Genomic DNA, 19,102 nt, shown 5'->3' on the forward strand with positions numbered 1-19,102 from the left:
AGTAGAAAGTTATAAATAAATGTGTAAATTTTGAAATATGTGTAGAAATTCAGATAAACATAATAAATGTAAGATAAAAATGAATACATGTGGAAATTATTAATTGTGTTGTGTTCCCAGGCCAGATGAGATATACAACCTGTCAAGCAAGTTTTTGATCCACACTGGATTATTTATCTCATCTGGCCTGGAAAGACCTCAGGATAGACCAGGCCAGACGAGATATATAACCCCTCCGGCATGTTTTGGATCTACCCTGATTTCTATATCTCATCTGGCCTGAGGTATTTCCCAGCCCGATGAGATATATAACTCCTCCAGCAAGTTTTCGGTAGACCCAAAACTTGATGGATGGATGGATTAAATAGTTCATCTGGCCTGGGAACACCTCAGGGTAGACCACTCCAGATGAGATATGTAACCCACGTGGCAAGTTTTATTTGAGAAAAACTTCTAAGTAACAATGCATGAATTAAAAAACAGCCACAGCAGATTATAGTTCTTATAGTTTGACTGATGTGTGGAGAATCTGCAGCTTGTTGGAGCATCAGCTGATCACTCCATCGATAGGATTTATGATTAAAGCATCGTCTCCGCTGCATTTAAAGCAGCTCAGAGAGAATCTGGGCCTCCGTCTCACTGCTGGCTTCAGTCCATCTGTGCTGAATCAAGTCGCTGTCACTCATCCATCTGCTGCAAACACCGACAGTCTGCATGTTCGCCGACATGTCGGATAACTGACGGAGGGAAAACAAAAAGGAAGCAGCTCTGAGCAGTCGGTCTGGAGATTTAACGGCTGCAAAATCTACCTTTAAACATTCTGTGTTGTTTGAAGAATTAGAGCATCAGGAGGTTAAAGGTTAAAGGAATTCTCAGAGCACAATTTTTTTACTCTTTGCACTGGTCCCAGTTCATAAGTATATGAAGTTTGAAACTGGGAGAGAAATAATAGATGCAGAAACAGTCAAATAAATGAAGAAATGTAAAATAAATAAATGAATGTAGAAATATTATTATTATATTGTCTCTTCAGAGGGCAGAAAGATTGCATTTAATCAGAGGTCAACACTCGTTTTTATTACATCACACATGTTTTAACGGTGTTCTTTACTAAAGCAGAGGTTTATTATCACTGTTATTACCACTGAAGTTACTGCATAGGTGTAAACATTGTTTGTTTAGCAAGAAATAGTACTTCTATATCCTTAGAAAGTACCAGAAATGTGCAGAAAGTAGCTTGAAATGCATTTTTGAAAAGAAACAACAGTGTGGTGTACATTGTAATGGAAAACTACAAAAGTACAAAAAACTACATCTTTTGAATCATTGCTCCCACCCACAAGGTGCAGAACCAAAAACAATAAGAGGAATTTCACTTCAGGAAAAATCGTCGAATTTCAAGTTGAATAAAGGTCATTTAGAGGGTTTTCTATGCAAATTAAACATAGTTGCCGGGTCATTTTTGACAAGGCAATACGAGGGTTAAATTGTGGGGGTGTTTCCGAGTCCCTCCAATTCCCGCTGCCTGCTGCATATTTAGGTCACGTGATTCGATATCCCTACATAACGTACATATGCAGAACACACGCCTGTGCTCAGCGAAAGGTCAGTTTTTATTAAAGATTTCATCTGTCGGAAATGATACAACTACATGGCCGAGAACTGCTCTCTGAGTGCTTTTCTTGTTTCCACTCTGGATCTTTATCAGCCACAAATTGAAAATAAAACCAGGTGGAAGAAAAGCCTTTTATTACCGATGATAAAATCCTGGTCTGATGGAGGTGCAGCTCTGACCGTCGACAGGTTTTTCAAATCACACCGGAGGTGATTACGCCTCTTTAATCCGCCTCCAACTCATTTTTCTCAGGAAGCTTTTAGTGAATCAGAGGTTCCCTGCTCACATCTTCTCTGCGGTCCACTTCTGGCCGGCTATTTTGGGCGGTTGCTGGGACAGGTAACATCACCTGGGAATTACCCGGGATGCCACCGAATGGCGATAAATCACAGCAAATGAAGCTCAGGAGGGAGGAGGGGAAGGAATCAGCAGCAGAAGGTAAGAAACAAAAAAGAAAAAAAACTGGGCACGAGTGGCGTCAAGATGAAAACAGTGACAAACTGTTCAGCACTATGGTCGCTTTTTAAAAACACGGCCTGCACTGCGGCGTTTGTTAACAGTAAACAGTCCCCGCTTCATCTGGCGGGAAAACATAAGCGAGGGTTCATCCGTCAGAGGCGAACGTCTGAGACGGCGAGAAGGGAAAAAGCCTCATCAATATTTCAGAGCGAGCGATAACAAAAAGGAGGCCAGTGGCTTTACGCTGACGTTTCTATGTCATTATTCCCAACGAGCTTGGCGCCGTTCGTTAATGCTTCGGGGCGTAAATGCAACATGAAGGAAAAAATCAAGTGTTGGGTCGCACAGTACACAAATATACAGGACAAAATACTTTAACAACACACTGAGAACCAGGTAAAAATATTATTCCACCCTTGAAAATGTCCCCAGGGAACCTCCTCATCACATAAAAACTACATTAACCTGCTGTTTCCAGAAATTAATGACTCTTGATGAAAATGTTTTGGGCTCTTTTGTTTACTATGGTTTCTCTATCTCATCTTCCCTGATGTGTTTCCAGGCCAGATGAGATATATAACCCATCCATCAAGTTTTAGATCTTCCTTGGGGTCAAAATAAAGCCTGAAAACATCTCAGGCCAGTTGAGATAGTGACCCCAGGGTAGACCTAAAACTTACTGGAGGAGTTATATATCTCATCTGGCCTAGGAACCCCTTGCGTTCCTCCAGGAAAATCTGGAAAGTGGAGGGAATGCCCTGCTGAGTTTGCTAAATACAGCCTGGAAAAACCTCAGTCAAGATGAGATAGAGAACCCAGGGTAGACCCAAAGCCAAAACTTTCCAGATGAGATATATGTCCCCTAGCCTGAGTTCTATATCTCCTCTGGATTTATATCTTGCCAGGCCAGATGAGCTATATAACTCCTTCAGCAAGTTTTTGGTCTACCATAGGTTCCCTATCTCATCTGGCCTGAGGTGCTTTCAGGCCTGATAAGATTTATAACACATCTGGCAAGTTTAGGATATTTCTCTATCTCATCTGGTCTGAGGTGTTCCCAGGCCAGATGAGATATATAACCCATGTGGCAAGTTTAGGATAAAATCTGGATTCTTTCTAGTTTTGCAGTTTCTGGTTGATAAATGATTAAAAAAAAAAAGTTTTGCTTTGATGTGTTTCATTTTGATTGTTTTGTGTTATATTTTTTAGCATATTTTGGCAATTTTGGTAATCTTGTACCTAAGTTTGGTTGTTTTGTGTCTCATTTATGTAGTTTTTGCCAGATTTTGGTCATTTTGTGTTTCCTTTGGTCATTTTGTGCCTTGTTTTAATCATTTTGTGTCTCTTTTTGGTAGTTTTGTGTATCAAGCACCAGAGCATGATACTGCCACCATCATGCTTGTTGGTACGTTTTGGTGTTCTTGGGATTAAAGGCCTCACCTTCTCTCCTGCACACATATTTCTGCTCACTTTGTCTTCCATCTGACCACAGAACTTTCCTCCAGAAGGCCTTTTTTTCGTCCATGTGATCAGCAGGAGCGATAAATGGTTCTGATTGATCCGGTTTGGGGCAACACCGACTGAAAATCTGTTTCTGCAGAGCAAACATGAGCTGTCAGATTGTCAAAAATGTGTTAAAGGTTTAAAAACCGAGAAGAATCCACATGCAAATGTGTTTTTTGTGTGTGTTTCAACTCACATCTTAATCACAGTGAGTGGATCAGGACGGAACCGGGCCATGAAAACTGCTCCTTTCACTCCTTTAGCCTCCCTGATTGATCCGGATCTGATCCTCCATTCAGAATCACTTTCTCCACAGCAGAGAGGCGACGTGAGTTTAATTAATGCGCAGCGATTTATTCACTGTGGAGCGGACTGAAGAATATAAATAAATAAAAAAGAAAGAAAGCATCATAAATTAGCGCGTTTGCAGCTCGGCGGGCCAGATGGCGTCGTCAGTTGAGGGACACGTTTTAATTTTGATCCACCAGATGTCCTCGTGTTCTTCCTGTTTATTTGCGGTAAAGAGACCTCGACAGCATCACGTCAGACATCATGTTTCTCTACTGGCAGATGGCGGCGGATGGAAAAATCTTTCAGGGGCGAGTTTTACAGAGACTTTGACACCTGATCCGAACAGATCTCAGAACCGGGATGTGATTTTGCCCCAACAGGAACGAAAAAATAACATCAGGGGCCTTTTGTGTTCTTGATTAAAGGGATGAGAACAGAGCTGGACGTATAAGCTCTGATTCTTAATCTTTTCGTTTTACTCGTGTTGAAAAGTAAAACTAAACCATGTAGTAAACTATTTACAGAAACTGAATTTGCTTAAAAAAACTAAAAAATTCTTCACTCCTTGACCCAACCGAGAAGTCACAATGGACCAAAAAAAATTCTGAAAATCTTGTATGAACTGCAGGCAGTGTCTCCTTTAATAATCCATCAAACGTAAACCGTTAGCTTTAACAGGAATCTGTAAAAAAACTAAAGATTCTGCACTTCTTGACGCAACCGAGAAGTCCTGACTGACTTAACAGTGGTCAACAGTCATGTGACAAAAATTCTGAAAATTCTCCTGGAATCTGTAAAAACTAAAAAAAAAAAATGCAACTGAGAAGCAACGACAGACTCGGCTGCAACCAACAGTTAAAATTATGGAACTATTCGGTTGAACTGCAGGCAGTGTTTCCACAAAGACGAGAGAGATTGAGAGGAAAAGAAAATATTGTCGATCAATGAAAAGAAAAGAGCAAGTTGTTGGAGATCCATTCAGCATGAAACATCTTTCTACAGATGATGAGCAGAGTAGAGAGGAAAAGTCTGGAGCTCAAACATAGATATAATTAAATATCTGTAGGATGGGGAGACAAAACTATTACAAAACAACACAAATGAAACACAAATTACATACAAAAAAGACACAAAATTACAGAAACAAGACATAGAACAACAGAAAGGAGACAAAACCATCCAAAAGAGAGACAGACCAACACCAAGGAGACGTAAAATGACCAAAATCAGTCACAAAATTTGGCAAACGAGACAGAAAACAAAAGAAAAATGACAGAGCCGAGACACAAATTCCAAAAAAAGACACAAAATGACGGAAATGAGACACAAGTGCAAGAGAAAATAAGACATGTAGTAACAAAAACGAGACAAAACAACAAAAAGGCCTCTACAAGTTCTGCGTTTTTTCATTTTTTTGAGTAGCTTTCACCAGTTTCTTAATAATTTTGGATGTTTTTCATGTCTTTTTGAACAATTTGTGAGTAGTTTTGGACAAATTTTGAGAAATTTGGAATAATTTTTATGTAATTTTGTTAACTTATGTGTTTGTTTCACCCATTTTTGCTGAAAAACACATCGTCTCTTTTTTTCTGGACTTCTGCTGCCACCTGGTGGTTGAAACCTGAAAAACACAACATGAACTCATAACCAGCAAGAAAAGTGTTTTCTTTTTCTCACGTTTAAAAACTATAAATCCATCTAAAAATAATGTTTTTGTGCTGAATTTACTCACCTGTTAGTCTGAAAAGTCAACATCTCTGTTTATCTGCTGCAAAAGGAGAAAGAACGAGTAAATATGTGCATCTTAAATCCACAAAACAACAAGCTCTATATGCAAAATACGTGAAAATTGACATTTTTGGCATTTGATGAAGCAGAAATTTAGTATTTAAGGAGGTTTAAGCAATGCAAACTGAACATTTCTGATCAGATTTGTAAGAAATTATTCATATTTCATAATAAAATGTTGGATTACTTGTGAATATTTTGGTTTAACTTGACTTTAAGGTCTTCTGCCTGCAGTAAAAAGTGAACTTTCTCCTTTTTTGTGGCTTTTTTCTGCAGTAACACGACTTCCTTGGTACGTCCTTCTGAGTGGCCTCGTTGTTCAGAGCAGCTGCAGACAGAAACAGTCGGTTAGTGTCGAAGCTTCCAAACATCTGCAGCAGCTTTTATTTCAGCCCAGAGCCTCACAGATGAGCTCAGTTTGAGTCGGCATGAAAGAAACGAGTGTTCAGCTGTGAAAACCAAGAATTAACACATCCGAGCTGAAAAATACAGTCTGGTCTGAATGCTTCTACAAATATGAGAGGAAATAAAGATGTTAAAATCTGTTATTTATATGTTTATTGTTTCTGTACGGACACACATTGATTCTAACAACGTCAAACTTATTCTTTATGCTGCTGCTTCAGTCCATATGAAAATAAATAATAAATTATAAATTAATAAGAAAATAAATAAAATAATAAATAAATAGACATAAATAATGAATAAATAAAATAAGTAATAATAAAATTAAATTAATAAAATTAACAAAATTTTCCTATGACAAAATTTTACTAGACAAATCTGAACTTTTATGTGCAATTCAACGTAAAATTTTTAAAGAAATAAATTCATCACCAACGATTTTGTTGCTGAACTAATTAATTTCTTTATTTCTTATAAATTACTGTGTAAAAAAAAAGCTATGATAAAAAAAGTAAAAATATTTGTAAAAATCTAATTGGATTTTGGAACAAAAAGGGGAAATTCTGCAAAATTGCAGTTTTAAAAAAATAAATAAAATGTACAATTAAATTTTTAAAAATTCTACTTAAAAAGCTAGAAAGCTTCATTTGATAAATTTAAACTTTTCATTATTATTTCTATTTTTTAAGCAAGAAAATTCTACATTACAACATTAAAATAAAATGAAATGAAATGAACCACTGACAATTTTGCTGCTGAATTAATTAATTTCTTTAAATTTACTATGTAAAAAACAAACAAAAAGCCATGATAAGAGAAGAAATTTTATTCCAAAATGGTAAAAATCAAATTGGATTTTGAAATAAAAAGGAAAACGTCTGCAAAATTCCAGTTTAAGAAACAAAAATAAAAAGTATTATTTAATTTTTAAAAAATCAACTTAAAAACTTAAGAAGTTTCATTGAACAAATCTAAACTTTTTATATTTATTTATAATTTATTAAGACACTTCTACATTACAACATTAAAATAAAAATAAAATTAAAATTAATCACAGACAATTTTGCTGCTGAATTCATTAATTTATTAAGAGTTACTACATTTAAAAATGAATTAATAAATACATAAATAATTTTTAAAAAATCTAAATGAATTGTTGAATAAAAAGGAAAAAAAATCTGTAAAATTAGTTTAAAAAAATTAACACAGTATTTAAATACAAAACTGAAATATTCCATTTAAATAATAAAAACTCAACCAGATATATTTTTACCAATTTACTTTTAGTTTTGATTTTTTTTAAGTATAATATAATTTAAGAGATTTTTTTCTTTTTAAAAAAAAATCAACTTCAATTTTTCTTGAACAATTTATTTTTTTAATTTTTTTTCTAATTTTTTATTTATAATGTAATTTTACAGAATTTTTCCTTTTAATTCAAAAACTCAACCTGATTTTGTTTAAGCATTTTTTTTGTAATTTTTTTTATCTATAATATATCTTAAGAGAATTACATCAGTTATGAGGAAACGTTGGCAGAAAATGTCTCAAGATGCTGAACAGCTCTGAGGTAAAAGCAAAAAATCCTCCAGATATGGATTTTCTGCTTCTGTTTTCTATAAATTCATCCATTAAAGTGGAAATTCTCAAGTTTAATTTAGAATTTAAAGAAGAAACCAGAAGAAAACCTGAGCTCAGACTGCAGAACGTCACTATTTTAATGAATTAATTCTGTTTAATTCTCCTGTAATCTGCTGGATTTTCATTTAGAAGCTGCAAGAAACTTTTAATTTTACACATTAAATTAACAGATGCAGGTTTTTCATTCAAAAGTCTGTTTTTACAGAGTGTTTTTTTCTTTTTTCCCTCTTTTTTGTGTTATTTCCAGCCGGTAAAGTGCTCCACCCAAATGTTTAAAGAACTGAAAGAAGAAGTGAGATTCTTCTGAAGGGGCAGATTTTCACTGAGGAAACGTCGCTTTAGTAACGACTTCCACTCTCTGAGTTACAACATTTACTGTAAAAAATGACAAAACATCAACTTCTGACAGCAATAAAATAAAAGAAATGACTGAAAGCTTCACGATCAGACGGTAAATGTTGAAAGTTTGGATGCAGATGTTTCCCTTCCAGCTGTTCTGCTGCTTTTCCTCTTCATTAAACTGAATTTTAAAGACTTTTGACATGTTCGTTGTTTCTGCATTTTATTTTGCTGTGCACTTTGTTGAGGCTTTCAGCACTAAAATCAAATAAAAATAGAGCTCATTTATATAAAATATTTAATATTTTAAATTGATTTGGATGCATTGCTGTATGTGCACCATGTATTAAATCTAAATATTTTTAAACCTTTTTGTCTCATTTAACCTGAAAGCCAAATAATTACATTTTTCCCACATAAATCAACTCCTGTTTTACTTGAGTCCATCCAAAAATTAGATCAACTTAAATTTATATTTAAATTTATGCATTTCTGAAATCAAAATTATATGTATTTCTTTGTGTAAAATAAAATAAAAAGAAAAATTAAATTAAATTAAATTAAATTAAATTAAATTAAATTAAATTAAATTAAAAATGTATTGTTTTACGTTATAAAAATGAGACAAAAGGTCTAAAAAGTAGTTATATTTAATATATAGTACATAGAATACAATGCACCCAAGAACAATATATATATATTTTTTTTAATTTAATCATAAATATGTACATTATAATTTATAAATACATAAATATAAATTCAAGTTGGTGTGAGTTTTTAGAGGCCTCTCAAATAAAGCAGATGTTGATTTGTATGGGGAAAAATGAGGTTTTCTGGATTATTTTGGTCTTATAGTCTAAAAACAAGACAAGAAGCATAAAAATGAGAATATTGATCCATAATTTATAGTACAGATGGTGTAATTCATCCAAAAAAATGTGTTTTAAATCCAAATTGTTGTCATTTTTTGTGCTCTAAAGTAAAGCAGATGTTGATTCTTGTGGGGAAAACATGTGGTTTACTGCATTATTTTGGTCTAATATTCTAAAAATGAAAGAGGAAGTATATAAGAAGAGCATATTTTTAGATAATTTATGGTGCATGTGGTATAATGCACCCAACAACACACATATATGTAATTTTTACGCTTCATTATGATCAGAACACTGTTTTATGTGTGTTCAATTCAAATTTGTTGCATTTTTTTGTGCTCTAGATTGAAACAGATGTTGATTCATGTTGTAAAAAATTAGGTTTTGTTGATTATTTTGGTCTAATATTCTAAAAACAAGACAAGGAGTATAAAAAATGAGACTATTTACAGATAATTTATGATGTCTATGGTGTAATTCACCCAAAAGATGTGTATTAAATTCAAATTTGTTGCATTTTTTTTCCTCTAAAGTTAAGCAGATATCGATTCGTGGTAAAAAATGTGGTTTTGTTGATTATTTTGGTCTAATATTCTAAAAACAAGGTGAGAACTATGAATAAAATGAGACTATTTCTAGATAATTTATGGTGCAGACAGTGTAATTTACCTAAAAACTGGGTGTTAAATCTGTCTTTTTTTTTGCTGTTTTTGCTGCTGTTGTTTGGTTTTTAGCAACATTTTCCTGCTGATCCTTTAAAAAGCGTCTTTATTCTTTATGCTTCTGCTGTTTTCAGGTTTTTAGGTTTACAACGTGAAGCCACAAGTCGACCTGATTGCATCAAACATAAAACCGTTTGAAATTTTCTCCTCTGAACGCTTCCTGAAGACTTCAGAAGAAGAAGGAAGCAGCTTCGAGTGAAGAGCATGAGGCTTCGTTATCTCACAGCAGGAACGACTTTTAGCAGCAGAAAACCAGAAACAAGCAGCGAGAGACATGAACAAACGCAAACTGAGTGAGTTAACGGCTGTTTTATGAAATATTTGGAAGCTTTATTTTAAAAAATGATCATTACAGATGATTAAACAGCTGTTTTATGTCACTTTAGAGGTCAATTAATAGTACATTTCTTTACTTCAGAAGATTTATTCATGTTTTTGTCTTAATAAAATGGACATTTTGATGATTTGTTTAGTGTTTCAGCTGTTTATAAGTTGCTGTTTCTTCACCTAAAACTGATTTTTCTTCTAAATTTATCATTTAGTTTCATTTTTTGGGATACAAATATGTCAGAATCCGAAATATTTCCCAAAAAAACATCAAATTTGTGCATTAAAATGTTGTTTTTTCTACATTCCGCTTCAGATATCAGCATTTCTTTAGAAAAAGAGAAGATTTATTGTGTTTTTTAATATATTTATAACATTCTCTAGTTGTTTAAGAAGTTTATTCTGGTTCAGAATAATTCAGATTTTAAAAATCCCGGCTTTTGTGATCCAGGATTAGTCGAAATAGGAACACCAGTTTTACCTGAGAGCCCCAAAAAATTGTGTAAATTTATATTTAAATTTATGCATTTCTAAAATTAAAGTTTTGTGTATTTTTTTTGTCTAAAATAACATTTTAAAAATTAATTTAAAAAATTAAAAACGAGACAAAAGGCCTAAAAAAAATGTAGTTACATTTAATATATAGAACATACTGTACACTCACCCAAAAATGATCTATATTTCATATATATTTATCTTAAAAGCAAAAAAACACACATTTAAATTAGCAGAGCAGATTGTCAATTAAACTTTATCTTTTTTTACACTAAACTGAAGAAAAAAATGACCAAAATTTACTGCTAAATATGATTTAACATTAGCTACGTGCTAGAAAACAACATTTTCCATAAAATATATTAAAAATATGCAGCCTAAACTCTGTATGAGTTCAATATTGGTCATATCACAGGTGAAACTATTTTAAAAATTCATTAATTCAGTGGAATTTATTAGTAAAAGACATAGTCTTTACCATGAAATGCTCTTTATATCTTATTTATTCAGCTAGAAATCCAAAAATGTAAAACTCAGAGTGAAAAAAAATGAAGTTATGAAGCCAATTTCACTAATTTAACTCGAGTTTAATTCAGTTTTAATCATTTAAGGCAGAATTTAGACTTTAAATTACACATAACATTAAATAAATGCAACATGAGTATGAAATAACATTATTTGGTAAATCATTAAATTTTGAGTAGGTCTCTTAAATTACTTTTTTAGATAGCTTTAAAAAATTAAAAATACATTTTAAAAAACCGCTGAAAAGTAATTTGAGGCAAATAAATTTTTTAAACGACTGTCAACTCAAAAATATTAAAATATTGAACCATTAACCCAAGAAAATAATGTTTACAACTTAAAAATCTAGTGTAAATCTGCAAATTATTGTCGTGTAATTGTACATTTCATCAATAAATAACTTTTTAGAATGTATTTAATGAATGTATTGCAGTAAAAGGTTTAGTATTTAACTTGTAGAGGAGCAGCAGAAACTAGAAACCCTCCAGTGAAGTACTTCTAACGTGTACTTCACAGCACTACTTCAGTAAATGTACTTAAACAGAGTTTTCTGAGATGATCAGACGTCAGTTTATTTATGTGTTGCTATAAAAGATGTGATTCCTCGAGTCTTTGTCCTCTGTTTCATCCAACAAACAGCGTTTTGGTCGATTGTAGAAGCAGAAGAAACGCGTCTTTGTGGAGGTTTGAGGCGAGAAAAACAGTGAATGTTTGCAGAAAAGACAAAAGCTCAATGTTTCTGAACAAACAGACTTCAGCTGCATCGGAGGAAGAAATTCAGTCTGAAAACGGAATAAAAGCTCAGAGTGCTGCTGATTTAAACGCTTCAAATCCTCCAGAGCTGCAAATCAAACACTCTAATGATGAAAAGTTTACATTTAAAACTCTTTAACAATCATTCAGTGAACAATGATTCAAAAAAACTAAATTACACAAAGACTTTAAAGACAAAAACATCAAAAACTGTCACAAAACTAAATATTTTTATGGTTTCTTTTGGATATTTATTGCAAAAAGTTATCATTACAGACAATTAAAAAGCTATTTTAGTTTGCTTTAGAGGCAAATTAATTGTAGATTTATTTATTTTGAAGGATTTATTCGTGCTTTTGTTTGTTTAAAATGACAATTGTGCTTTTAAGTTGAGCAGGAAAATCACTCTGGACAATCTTTATCTTATTTTGAACAAATTGTTATTAAATTTGTATTTGACTAATTTTTGATGGGTTTCCTGCTAAAATAGTGAAAAAATGGAAAGTTGCCTTGTCATATTTGTCACACATCAAAATCTACTGATGTTAGAGCCTCAAAGGTTGGTGAAATGTCGACCAAAGACTGGATTTTAGCAACAATATGGATCCATCCATAGATGTACACTTATAGGAATATTCATAATTGGTATTTTTGATCATTTTTAATCATTCTGATCAAGTTTCAAACCATTTTAGACAAATTTTAAGCGTTTTTGGCCAAATTCTGAGTCATCTTGGACAGATTTCATGACAAAATGGTGAAAAACTGGAACCTTGTCTTGTCAAACTTTCCACACATCAGATTCTACTGATATTAGAGCCTCAAAAGTTGGTGAAATGTCGACCAAAGACTGTATTTTAGTAGAAATATGGATCCATCCATAGATATATATACACTTACAGGAACTTTCTGGGGAAACAACACCCGTAGTTGAAAATGTTGCATTTTTTTCTTGCACTTTGTTAATTTTTAAATGTCAATAATTGTTAATTATTGTAAGTTTGGATGATTATGAGTCATTCTGGACAGATTTTATGCCAACATAGTGAAAAACAGGAACCTTGCGTTGCCACAAATCAGATTCTACTGACATTAGAGCCTCAAAACTTGGTGACATTTTGAGAATCTCTTGTTCAGATAGAGATCAGCTTCATCGCGGTTTGAACTGGAAAGTCACGTATACACAAGACAGGAAGTTAAACTCTGCTGTTGATCATCATCCAGTTAATCTGGCTGTTTGAAAGAAGTTTCAGGTGTGATTAGTTGTTTCTGGGTGAAGTTTGAATAAGCGAAACCACACTTTTTACACACTTTATGTTGTAGAATTCATCTTAAACTAAAAAAGTAGTTGTGGTATTTAGGATCTGTGGATACCAAGTTCCAATCCAATACCCTTTTCCAAGATCATACACATTTCAAGTTCATCAGAGTTATCAAAACCAATCTGACATACAGTATTTCCTTGACAACTGAGTGGTTCTGCAATGTATTAAAGTATTTGTTGCATTTCTGCATCCACATCTTTACTTAAGTGGTCATGAACCTTATTGTAAAGCTTTGGTAGAGAAAAAAGCTAATTTTTTTCAAGTGAGGGTGGTATTGTGTCTCCAGAAAGGTTCCTTTAAGTGTATATATATATATGGATGGGTCCATATTTCTACTGAAATAGTCTGTGGTCGACATTTCACCAACTTTTGAGGCTCTAACATCAGTAGAATCTGATGTTTGGCAACTATGGCAAGACAATGTTTCAGTTTTTAGATATTTTGACTGGAAATCTGTTCAAGATGACTCATTACTATCCAAATTTAATAAAGATTTGTTCAAAATAAGATAAATACTGTCCAAAGAGGCTTAAAATCTGTCCAAAAGCGACAATAAGGGAAAATTATTGTTTTTTCAAATGGAAAAAGTGCAATGATCATAATGGGGCCTCCGAAAGTTCCTGTAAGTGTAAATATACACTTACAGGAAGTGTATTCTTGCTAAAAATACAGTCTTTGGCCAACATTTCACCAACTTTTGAGGCTCTAACATCTTTAGGATCCATGTGTGGAAAGTTTGACAAGATGAGGTCCCAGATTTTCAACATTTTGCCTTGAAACCAGTCCAAGATTATTCAAAATTGTCCAAAATTACTCAAGGTTTGTCCAAAATAAGTTCAAAAATGACTGGAACTTTGTTCTAAATGACTTGAAACTTGTTCAAAAGTCTTGAAATAGTCAAAAATTGCCCTTTAAAGTTGGGAAAAAAATATATATCAATGAATGGATCCATATTTTCTACTAAAATCCAGTCTTTGGTCGACATTTCACCAACTTTTGAGGCTCTAATATCAGTAGAATCTGATGTGTGGAAAGTTTGACAAGACAAGTTTCCAGTTTTTTGATATTTTGACTTGAAACCTATCCAAGATTACAATAAATTTGGCCAAAAAGTCTTGAAATCATCCAAATTTACTAAAGATATGTTCATAAGGATTGTTCCAAATGACTCAAAATTGTTAAAAATGACATTAATTAATACTTATTGTGCCCTGAAAGTGGTTAAAAAAAATTTCAGTTGAAAGTGGTATTGAGGCCCCAGAAAGTTCTTGCAAGTTTTACATATATGGATGGATCCATATTTCTACTAAAATCCAGTCTTTGGTCGACATTTCACCAACTTTTGAGGCTCTAATATCAGTGAATCTGATGTGTAGAAAATACGACAAGACAAAGTTCCAGTTTTTAGATATTTTGACTAAATGTTGACGTGCACTCATTGGTAGGAAACTAAACTGGCATCTATACGTTGGTGTTGTATTTGCAAAGTTCTAAGTTGCTCCCATGTTGTCTAAATGCCGACATTTAACCACACATGAGGCTGATTTTTACCTCATAAATAACTAAACTGAAATCTGGGATGGTGCAACAACATGTTTGTGTATCGTTGATATCTGCCGTCTTCATTGTGAAAAAGCATCTTTGCTTCTTCTTCCTCCGTCGTCCACATTTAGCTGCAGAGATAAATATCCGTCGGTGTTTTGGGAGCCTAATGGGTCCCTGGGGCTCAAACATAATCAAACTGAGAGCTCGAGAGGCTCCACTTCAGAACCCAGCCGAGGGCACCAAGACATTCCTGGCATGACTCACTTTGGTTTCTCCACGGGACGAAGTGGGAATGAAACGTTTGAAGATGGAGACTCGACTGTTCTTTAATTGTCTCTAAACATTAAATACATCTCACTTTATTAGCCAAATAAAACCATGAATTTGAGCCTTGGATGAGAAGAATTTGAAGTATGTTCACTTGAAAAGCAGTGCTGGATAAGGAGGTCAACAGTTCAGAGTTTCATGTTGGACTGAATGTTCCGTTTTGTAAGAACCGTTTCCTGGACTTCATCACTCAGAGTGAGTCAACATTAAGGTCAGGCGGCCTCCAGTGACTCAGAAGATTAGTTGGGCAGATAGAAAACAGGATGTGTTTTTGTTTATAATTAACAAACTGTTCACTAAATAAATGCTCTGCAGTCACACCAGCAGCTATATGAGGCTGGAATGTTCATTAGAAACCACCAAACCCCTGGAAAGACTCAATATATAGTAAATAAAAGGTTTCCCCCTTATTGCTTTTCAACATTTGGCTTCAAATTCCCCCAAAAAACTCTGTCATGTCAAAGTGGGAACAGATTTCTACCAAGTAACGTACATTAATTAAAAATATGAAACATGTAGAGCAGTGAAAGTGTCTCAGTGATTCTAGTATAAAGACTCCTGGAAGACTATAGAACATGTCATGATGCTGCCACCACCATGCTTCACATCATGATGCTGCCACCACCATGCTTCACACCATGATGCTGCCACCACCATGCTTCACATCATGATGCTGCCACCACCGTGCTTCACATCATGATGCTGCCACCACCGTGCTTCACACCATGATGCTGCCACCACCATGCTTCACATCATGATGCTGCCACCACCGTGCTTCACATCATGATGCTGCCACCACCGTGCTTCACACCATGATGCTGCCACCACCGTGCTTCACATCATGATGCTGCCACCACCGTGCTTCACACCATGATGCTGCCACCACCGTGCTTCACATCATGATGCTGCCACCACCGTGCTTCACATCATGATGCTGCCACCACCGTGCTTCACATCATGATGCTGCCACCACCATGCTTCACACCATGATGCTGCCACCACCATGCTTCACATCATGATGCTGCCACCACCATGCTTCACATCATGATGCTGCCACCACCATGCTTCACACCATGATGCTGCCACCACCATGCTTCACATCATGATGCTGCCACCACCGTGCTTCACGTCATGATGCTGCCACCACCGTGCTTCACACCATGATGCTGCCACCACCGTGCTTCACATCATGATGCTGCCACCACCGTGCTTCACATCATGATGCTGCCACCACCATGCTTCACACCATGATGCTGCCACCACCATGCTTCACATCATGATGCTGCCACCACCATGCTTCACATCATGATGCTGCCACCACCATGCTTCACACCATGATGCTGCCACCACCATGCTTCACATCATGATGCTGCCACCACCGTGCTTCACGTCATGATGCTGCCACCACCGTGCTTCACACCATGATGCTGCCACCACCGTGCTTCACATCATGATGCTGCCACCACCGTGCTTCACACCATGATGCTGCCACCACCATGCTTCACATCATAATGCTGCCACCACCATGCTTCACACCATGATGCTGCCACCTCCGTGCTTCACAGTGGGGATGGTGTGATTGTAATGACCTGATGTTTGGTTAAAATTGATTGTGATTTAACGTTGAAAAGCACTAAGAGGAGAAAGCTTCGATGATTGACTTCATCCTGAAATGTGTTCAGGATGAAGTCAATCTGGGTTTTCCTATGACAGCAGCATCGCTGAGTGCAGCCATTAGAATCAAGGCGTCTTTGTTTTTGAGGTTTTTGCAACAGATTAGATGTTTCTGGCTTAAATGGTTAAACTGACTGTAAGATCTCCACCTTTTGTTGCTCCTTTTGTTGGTCTTGAACCCATCGATCAGCACAAACTTGTTCCTGCTTTTAGGTTCTGTCTGTTAATGAACTTCCTCCTCTGCAGGTCTGAAATGGTTCGGGAGCCTCAGCAACCTCTCCACCCGCCGCCAGCCGGGCAAGGCCAGCATCAAAGCCTCCCCGGGGCCCGACATCAGCCTCAGCGGGGCCAAACCAGCAGCAGGGCTGGGGGACGAGTCGGTGGATGACCTGGAGTCCTGCCTCCGGAGCCCCGGCTACGCCCGGTCCAGCGACATGTACACCCACGTGGGCACCGTGCCCCGAGGAGAGAGGCAGAGGAAGAAGAGCTGCAGAGGGCCGAGAGACAAGAAGAAGAAGAAGGAGGAGGAGGAAGGGATGGACGGAGGGCAGAGCAGGAGGATGGACCACGTCAGAGACTCCCCCCTGCTCGGCGCCTTGTCCAGCCTCAGTCTGAGCAGCATGGAGGCTCCTCAGCCGGCCTCGGCCCGGCCGCTGCCCGCCACCCCCTCACCCAGCCGGGCTCCAGCTCCAGGTAGCTCCAGGGCTCCTCCGGTGGATCCTGTTAGCAGCCAGGAGGCTTTAAAGAGGAAAAACACTGCAGAAAGTGGAGGAGAAGCTGCAGCTAAAAGCCCCAAAGCGACGGCGACCCAGGATCTGTACGTACCGATGGACCCGATATCTGAAAGCGAGAGGCAGCGAGGCGTCACGTGTTCACAGGAAGAGCAGAGCGACGGAAGGTAAGGAGCATTTATTTTTACTTTTAGATGCCCAGAAATCGTCTGAGGAGGAAACCTGCTGTCACTGGAGGATTTAAGAACTTTTACTGTGCAAGAAAATAAGAGTTTTAGGGTTTAAAACAGAGAAGAATTACTTAGTAAGAGGAGGGTTGGTTGCAGTGACTGATTAAGGAGAAAATAAAAGTAAAGATCATTTTTTCAAGTTATAATGAAATAAATTTCCTCGTGACTTAATTCTAAAATAAATCTATAAATTAGAAATAAATAAATATATTGATAAAAAATAAAGCTAATGATGATTAAAGGTAATTAAATATCTTCATATCCTACATACAATGCAAGATTTTCATTATTAAATAATTTACTGAGGTCATTTAGGCTAGAAATATTATTGACAATGAATAAATGCATATCAAAAATAAAAAGGTTGAAATTGTACCGTATTATTGTTATTATTGTTGTTATTATTATTATTATTATTATTATTATTATTATTATTATTATTATTATTATTATTATTATTATTATTAATAATAATAATATTATCATTATTATTGTTGTTATTACTACAAGAATCAAGACAAAAATTTGCTTTACAATGAGAAAAAAGGTGGAAGTTAAAGAAAATGTCATATTATATAAAAGGTTGAAAATGCATCTGATTATTAAATAATAATAGCAATAATAATAATACTGATAAGAACAACAACATTAATAATAATAATAATAATAATAATAATAATAATAATAATAATAATAATAATAATAATAATAATAATAATAATAATAATAATAATAATAATAATAATAACAATAATAATAATAATTTGAAAGGCTGTCATTTTTATCTGACCTTTGTGTTATTTTTAGGGAAAAAAATGGTTTTACAATCAGAAATACGTTAAAATTCTTACATATTGTGGAAAAAACGTGGGAAGAAAAACGTTTTAACAGGACAGCAAAATTAATGCTATTATGAGAATAGTTCAAATTGATCAATTATCAGTGAGTCAAACACTTCTTTAAAACATATTTTATGATAAAAACATAAATAGTAGAGTCAGCAGCGGACATGCGCAGTAGCGTCCCAGAGCTCCGTCAGGCAGCGGGTTGACCGTCGGTCTGCTGCGGGAGAAGATGATCGAATCCGGGGGTTTAAAGAGCCGCTCGGTCCGCTGCGGAGAACCGGAGGATGTGAGGAGGTGAGGAGCTTCTAGATTTACCGTTTCTGAGGAGGTTTAAGGAGAAACTGAGGAGGATTCACGGTAAACATTCAGACTCTGGACGGTTTTTATGGGTTCATTTTACTGCATTTGAAACAGAAAGTTGAGTTTTCTGCTGTTTTTTGGTGATTTTGGATCCAGAAAAGCAGAAAACGGTGAAACATCTGCAGCTTTGAGCAGAGTTTTAGCGGTTTGAGCTGTTTGTGAGCAGCCTGGAGTTACATAAGAAGAGAATCTGAGTTTCTGGCAGAGATGCAGCAGCTGCTTTCTCTCAGTCTGACCTCATTTAAAACCACTTTCATGAGGAGATTTCACTGTTTTAGGACCCCAAAGTGTTTCTAAAGAGCTTTCAGGATCTTAACTTCCTCTAAATGT

General features: G+C 35.5%; 1 protein-coding gene and 2 long non-coding RNA genes across 6 annotated transcripts in view; 2 read left to right on the forward strand and 1 right to left on the reverse strand.

The window, feature by feature from the left end:
* Positions 1–609: 609 nt before the first annotated feature.
* Positions 610–17,408, reverse strand: LOC129349054 (uncharacterized). Its single transcript, XR_008601888.1, has 6 exons — positions 16,756–17,408; positions 5,844–5,984; positions 5,601–5,636; positions 3,774–5,489; positions 3,515–3,668; positions 610–737 (listed from the first exon to the last, which is right to left on the reverse strand). It is a non-coding gene; the product is annotated as an uncharacterized LOC129349054 (long non-coding RNA).
* Positions 701–6,201, forward strand: LOC111582241 (uncharacterized). Its single transcript, XR_008601889.1, has 2 exons — positions 701–2,053; positions 5,933–6,201. It is a non-coding gene; the product is annotated as an uncharacterized LOC111582241 (long non-coding RNA).
* sh2d3cb (SH2 domain containing 3Cb) overlaps positions 9,750–19,102 on the forward strand; it is a 56,714-nt gene continuing 47,361 nt past the window's right edge. The window contains exons 1-2 of one of the 4 annotated variants that reach the window (XM_055011084.1): positions 9,750–9,928; positions 16,853–17,504. In XM_055011084.1, the coding sequence (XP_054867059.1) occupies positions 9,910–9,928; positions 16,853–17,504 (671 nt within the window). In that variant the 5' untranslated portion in view covers positions 9,750–9,909. Of the gene's footprint in view, positions 9,929–16,852; positions 17,505–18,573; positions 18,707–19,102 lie in introns of those variants that run through there. The other 3 variants (XM_055011085.1, XM_055011083.1, XM_055011086.1) reach the window with 3 other exon arrangements.

The sequence above is a fragment of the Amphiprion ocellaris genome, chromosome 6 (genome assembly GCF_022539595.1).
Source record: "Amphiprion ocellaris isolate individual 3 ecotype Okinawa chromosome 6, ASM2253959v1, whole genome shotgun sequence".
NCBI lineage: Eukaryota > Metazoa > Chordata > Actinopteri > Pomacentridae > Amphiprion > Amphiprion ocellaris.